Source organism: Hevea brasiliensis, chromosome 10, assembly GCF_030052815.1.
Source record: "Hevea brasiliensis isolate MT/VB/25A 57/8 chromosome 10, ASM3005281v1, whole genome shotgun sequence".
NCBI classification, from domain to species: domain Eukaryota; kingdom Viridiplantae; phylum Streptophyta; class Magnoliopsida; order Malpighiales; family Euphorbiaceae; genus Hevea; species Hevea brasiliensis.
The window spans coordinates 97,864,068-97,870,067 of record NC_079502.1 but is presented as its reverse complement, the minus strand read 5'-3'; the positions used below and the strand labels follow the sequence as shown (position 1 = coordinate 97,870,067).

Genomic DNA, 6,000 nt, shown 5'->3' with positions numbered 1-6,000 from the left:
GACTAGTTACTAGCACTTCAAAACCCATTTGCACACATGGAACAGCAAGTGAACCGACTATGCTAGCACTAACATATGAATGAGTTGAACCCGGATCAAACAATACAAATACTTCTTGATCAGAGATAGAGAATATACCAGCTACCACGTCAGAAGTCTCAGCCTCTTCTCGCTGTCTCATTGTATAAATTCTGGTTGAAGCACTTCCTTGTCCCGATGACCAATCGTGCCTCGCTCAAGTAGTGCCTCTACCTCTACCTCTTCCTCTGCCAACTGACTGTGAACCTCTGAGAGCAGGACTCTGAATAGATCCCTCGGTAGTAGTAGGAGCTGGACTATATCTCGGAGCACTAGTACAGTCTTTAGCTATATGGCCCTTGCCACCGCAGTTAAAGCAGGCTCCAGTGGCCCAGTAGCACTCCCCCCCATGAATCTTGCCACAAGTCTCACAGGGGCGGGCAGAATGTGAACCCCTGCTCGACTGCTGACCAGACCTAGGGGGTCTCTGTCCAGAGAATCGGCCCCTACCAAACCTTCCACCTCGACCCCTGCTGGGTCCACTAAACTTCTTTTTCTTTCCAGAGGTAGTACCAGAACTCTGTTCAACTGATTTTTCCCCCTTGTCTTTTTCTAATTTCTCAACTTTTTCCTTCACTGGGTTTCCTTCTGCTTCAACTCTCTCGAGTTCAAGTGCTTGGGACATAAGTTCTGAGAAGTTGCTGTGTCGAAATCCCACAACTTGCATCCTTATGCTGGGCTTCAAACCCGTCTCAAATCTCTTGCATCTTGCTTTGCTGGTAGTAAGGAGACTCTCCGCATAGTGACTCAGGCGGGGGTGTTACAATTAATGTAAAAGAACACAATTGAAGTATATTAATGCTTAAATGATCTATATGTACAGCTTGTGTGATATTGAAAATATGTATTGTTGTGAGTTGTTGTAGTTGGGGTGGATGTTATTTATTGTTGAGAATATATGAAGCGTTTTTAACAGGTGCAATTAATACCTAATAACTAGGCTGGATTGTCCAAAATTAAGGGGAAATGCTGTCAATTTTTTTCTAAAATATTATCATACTAATACAACTGTCTTAATTTTTATTTATTTTATACCAGAAATACTTTGATTGGCAAGAGGTGACTCCACTAGTAAAGGAAGCTTGGAGGCGTAAGGCTGCAGAGCGCTATAAGGCCCTAATGTGCAATGTCAGGAAAGGAAAATCCAAGGTCATCGTGCCTAATAGTACAATGCAAAAATGGAAGGAGGCATGGAGTAGCCCAGAGTTTAAAGCCAAGAGCCATCAGTTCACTGCTAACCGTTGTAGTGAGATAGGGGGAGTTGGGGCAGGCATCTCTAGACACACAGGGGGTTCAGTTTCACATGCTACTCACGCAGATAGAATGGTAATGATTTCATATTTACTATAGGATGGTAATGATTTCATATTTACTAGTTTTGTTATTGTCTGTCTACATATTAGTAGCAAATAATCGAACATTATTATAAACATCACTAAAATCATTATATCTTTTCAGGAAGCCCAGCTTGGCCGAAGACCTTTTCCTTATGAACTTTTCCATAAGACCCACACTAGGAAAGGCACCTCCGATATGGTTGATTCACGAGCGCAATCAATTAAGGTAAGTGAACAAGTATTTTATGTCTTTCAATTATATGAAAAAAATGAATAAGTGAGTTTGTTTATTCAATTGCCAAGAAAAATAAATTTAAAATATGTGTATTGACTTATGCAGGATGCATTTTTGGCGCTTAAGGAGCAGTCGTCTCAACCACAAGAGGGGTGCAGTGACCCTCCTATTGTAGATGAGGTCGCACTATATTATCAAGTTGTGGGGGGGGAGAAGAAGAACAGGGTTTATGGCATTGGATCTCAAGCATCAATTTTTTACCCTAGCTCATCACATGGATCATCTTCTACTGCATCCTATTGTGCTCAGTCAGAGGCAATGGAGGAAGAGATTCAACAATTGCATCAGACTATTGCAACGCTCAAGGATAGTTTGGTTGCAATGGAGGAGAGAGATCGACAACGCGAGTTGATGCTAGAGGAGAGATATAGAAAACGTGAGCAGACACTGGAGGAGCGCATGCAACAAATGATGCAAAACATGATGGCACAAATGATGCAGGGTACGCAGTTTACAGCCCCAACTCCACATGCGACTCATCAAGATGATGGTAGAGAAGCTGATAGTGGTGATGAGTGATTATCTTGTTGATGACAAGTAGCTTGTTTTTTTGTTATTATGATATTTTATTTTTCCATACAGTATATTATTATCATAACCCTTCACTGTCATATTTATATATAATATTGACTGATATTTGATATTTGATAGCCTGATATTATAAATATTATGATATTGAGCATTTAAAATTAATATTATATTATATGCTTCAATACAGGAAATAATATATTAAATAAAAAAATAAAAATTTTCTACTAGTAATTTGAAACGGATTAAAAACGAATTTTTCCGTTTCTAATCCAATAACACAAGGATCAGTTTCAAAATTTAGAAACCGATTTGAAACGGAATTTCTGTTTCAAAAAAATTGAAACCAAAATTTCAGTTTTTAAATTAAAACGGAATTTGAAACCGAACATATGTGGTTTCTAAATTTGAAACGGAATAGTGGTTTGAAAATAGCTTCAGAATTTGAAACGGATGCCATTTTCCGTTTCAAATTTATTTAGAAACTTGCGGATTTAAAACTGAATATTTCGGTTTCAAATCGGTTTCTAAATGTATTTAGAAACCGATTTTCACTGATTTGAAACCGAATATTCGGTTTCAAATCTCCTTTTTTCTTGTAGTGTAGGGTATCGGCTCATTTAACTTGTTTGTATTTTATTTTTAAAATTTTTCTTACTATTATTTGAGTTATTTTTGACTCCTCACTCTAATCTAAATACAATTTCAGACATTCTAACTGTCCAACAGACCTTGGTCACCGGAACAGTAGAACGTACGATAAGGCTTAAGTGAGGGTGTTACATATCATCATCTCTAGATCTCCATATATTGTCTTCTTTGATCAAATATCAAAAATGGTGGTAAGGGGTCTTCTCGCCATTAGACTACTTGTGGTTTTCTTCTGCAACCAGTGAGTCTCAAAATGAGTTCTTTGTGTATAAACATATGGTTTCAACTTTCTTTCTTTATTTTGTTTTGATGATTATGTCTCAGGTCAATAATTTTATTTGGTATGCAGGAAGCCTCAAATCAACTGAAGAAAACCCATCTTCTGTCCAAGATTTTCTAACTCAGGTAATAAAAAGATCAAGATTAGTAGGTCTTGTGATCGCCTATCCACTGGCATGCATGCCCATTCTTTCTTTATATTTTTAGTTACAGTTTCTTATTTTTCACTTTAAAAACATAATCCTGATGAAGTAGATTTATTAATTAATTTCAGGATGCGATCTGTTTGAAGAGTGGAGAGGAACTAGTTGATTTGGGAGAAGGATATTATATTAATGGAAGGATGTACTTGGAAAACACGTACAGATTATCAAGGAACTGGAGCAAACCCTCACCGCGATCCAAAAACTCCAGGAAGACCTTAAGGAAGTCCAAATTAATTAAGATTTGATTTGTATGTGCAAATTGATCAATAACCTAAAGAAGAAGCTGAAGATGAAGCTCTCTGGTTGATGGGTTTGGTTTGTATTTGTGAGCGATATTTAATTTGTTTGCCTCTGGACTTGGAATGGAATATATCAAAGTGATGTTTGTCTGTTTGCTGTTAATTAAGATTAATAATCTAACCTTACCAGGCTAATGTGATTTTTTTTTTAATTATTTTTTAATTCTTTGTTAGATTACTTGAGTCTTGAGTTACATGCATATCTGGCTACGTTCCAAGTTAAAAAATAAAATCAAATCAATTAAATTTGAGACTAAAATATAGTATACAATTTTCAATTTTAAATCGAATTAAGATCTAAAGATAAATAAATAAATTATAATTTTTAATGTATTATTAATTTTAGCTCATATTTTTAACTTTTATAAATTTATTTAATGGCTAACTTTATGTTTAGATGCGACAATTAGAAATTTGCGATTAAAATTTAATAAAAAATATATGTTTGTTCAACTGATTAGAGTCATGAATATATATTAGCGTTATAGATGTGGAGATCATGTTATTAATGTAACACCCCTGATTTTTTTATATATTATTATTGGGCTTCGTGTAGGTATCCTCAATTCAAGGAAATTCGACAGTTGTCCGGATCTGTGAATTTCCGGCGCATGCACTACTAGGAAAAGTCTCCGAATTGGATCGAGGTTTTGGCTACCCCACCATTGTCGTGCATCCCAGCGTTCAAGTCAGAATCGGCAAAGGTAAACCCGAACCTTGCTTTTTCGTAATTTTCTAGTGCTTAAATAGGATTAAAAATCCATAAAATATTCGTGGTAGCTTAGAAAATTACGATTCTTTTTGCAATAGCTTAGTAATATTTCTAAGGACCGCGGGGCAGAGTTTTATAATTTTTAGAGCTTATTTGAGCAGTTTTTGCAAAAATGATCAATTATAAGGACTAAATTGAAATTTTACATATTGTGATGAATGATTGATTTGATGGGCCCAGGAGGGGCTGTGTGATGTGATTGAGTTGTGGATATATGGATTGTGGATATAGAAGTGTGTTTTGAACCCTTTTGCAGGTTGGGTAAGTCCTAGGTATAGGGGAGACTCTGCCGGATTTTCGGCACGACTTAGGACGTATTGGTCTTTTTCTTTGTTTGTATTGAGTCAAATTTATTAAATGATTGTAATAAAATTGTCAGGTGAGCCGGGACAGCCTTCTTCCTCCGCCCAGCCGCCACAGTGATTGTCATCAAGTCTGTGAGTAAAATATTAATTTTAATTGTAATTTCGATATTATTATATGTTCAGCATGCCCATGCATCACTTATATGCATATATTTATGTAGTTAAACTCTAGGCACGATTTATGTTGCATTGATTAATGTAAAAGTGCCATGGATGTTGTTGTGGTAATTTGGAGCAGTGTGCGTGCGTTGGCGTGCGTGTGATGTGGTGTGGACTATGGATAGGACGGGTAGTCACGGCTTGAGTTCTTCGCTGGGACCCGATCCTTCGAGGGGTAGTCACGGCTTGAGTTCTTCACTGGGACCCTCGATTTGGTTTATTAAGCGAAAGTCCGGCTTGAGTTCTTCGCTGGCACCAGGTTGGATTTAAGAGAGTGTATAGGGATCGGCTCCATATGTTATGATTGATGCTACAGGGTGCGTGAGTGCTCCAAATTACCTTTTTGATGTTATGATGTGAAAATGTTGTTGATGTTGCATTTCACTCTACAGGGTGCATTAGTTTTAGATAGTTATAGAGATTATGGTTAAAATTGATATTTTACTCTCTGAGTCGAACGCTCACTCCTGTTCAATATTTTTCCAGGCCACAGGAGGATATTTTTGAGGTTAACCTGCTTTCTCCCTCGCAGGTCGATTACTAATGTTTGTATAAACTGGTTAAATCTTAGAATTTCCGCATGTGTTAGAATGTTTATTTGATTTGGGCCTGTAAACTAAATTATTATTTTGGACCTGTAAACTTAATATTCTATGCATGTTTGATGGATTGGATGAGGGAGCTGAGCTCCCATTTATTTTTATGTTGATGAGTATGTGGAGGGTGAGCTGAGCTCCCCAATTGAGTATTGACTGTGTTTACAGGTCGGGTGAGTCAAAAACTCCCCGTTGGTAGGTCCATTTTATGGCCGGACTCTGTCCGGTTGGTTTCTTGAAATTGGGCCCAAATGGGCCTTAGAGTTGGGTAAATGAACAGTTAGGCTTACTACGGGCCTCGGGGGCTTTAGGCTGGCCCAGGTCCTAGTGCCGGTCCGGCCCATAGGTTGGGTCGTGACAAATGTGGTATCAGAGCTTAGGCTCCAGATTCATAGGGAAAAATTATCTAAGTGTAGGGAAGAGTCTACTAGGAGT

General features: G+C 37.6%; 1 protein-coding gene across 1 annotated transcript; it reads left to right on the top strand.

Annotated features, from left to right (window-relative positions):
* The first annotated feature begins 997 nt into the window (after nucleotides 1–997).
* Nucleotides 998–2,244, top strand: LOC110665425 (uncharacterized). Its single transcript, XM_058128749.1, has 3 exons — nucleotides 998–1,404; nucleotides 1,537–1,641; nucleotides 1,756–2,244. The coding sequence occupies exons 1-3, from the start codon at nucleotides 1,198–1,200 to the stop codon at nucleotides 2,227–2,229; spliced, it is 786 nt and encodes a 261-aa protein (XP_057984732.1). The 5' UTR covers nucleotides 998–1,197; the 3' UTR covers nucleotides 2,230–2,244.
* The last annotated feature ends 3,756 nt before the right edge of the window (nucleotides 2,245–6,000 follow it).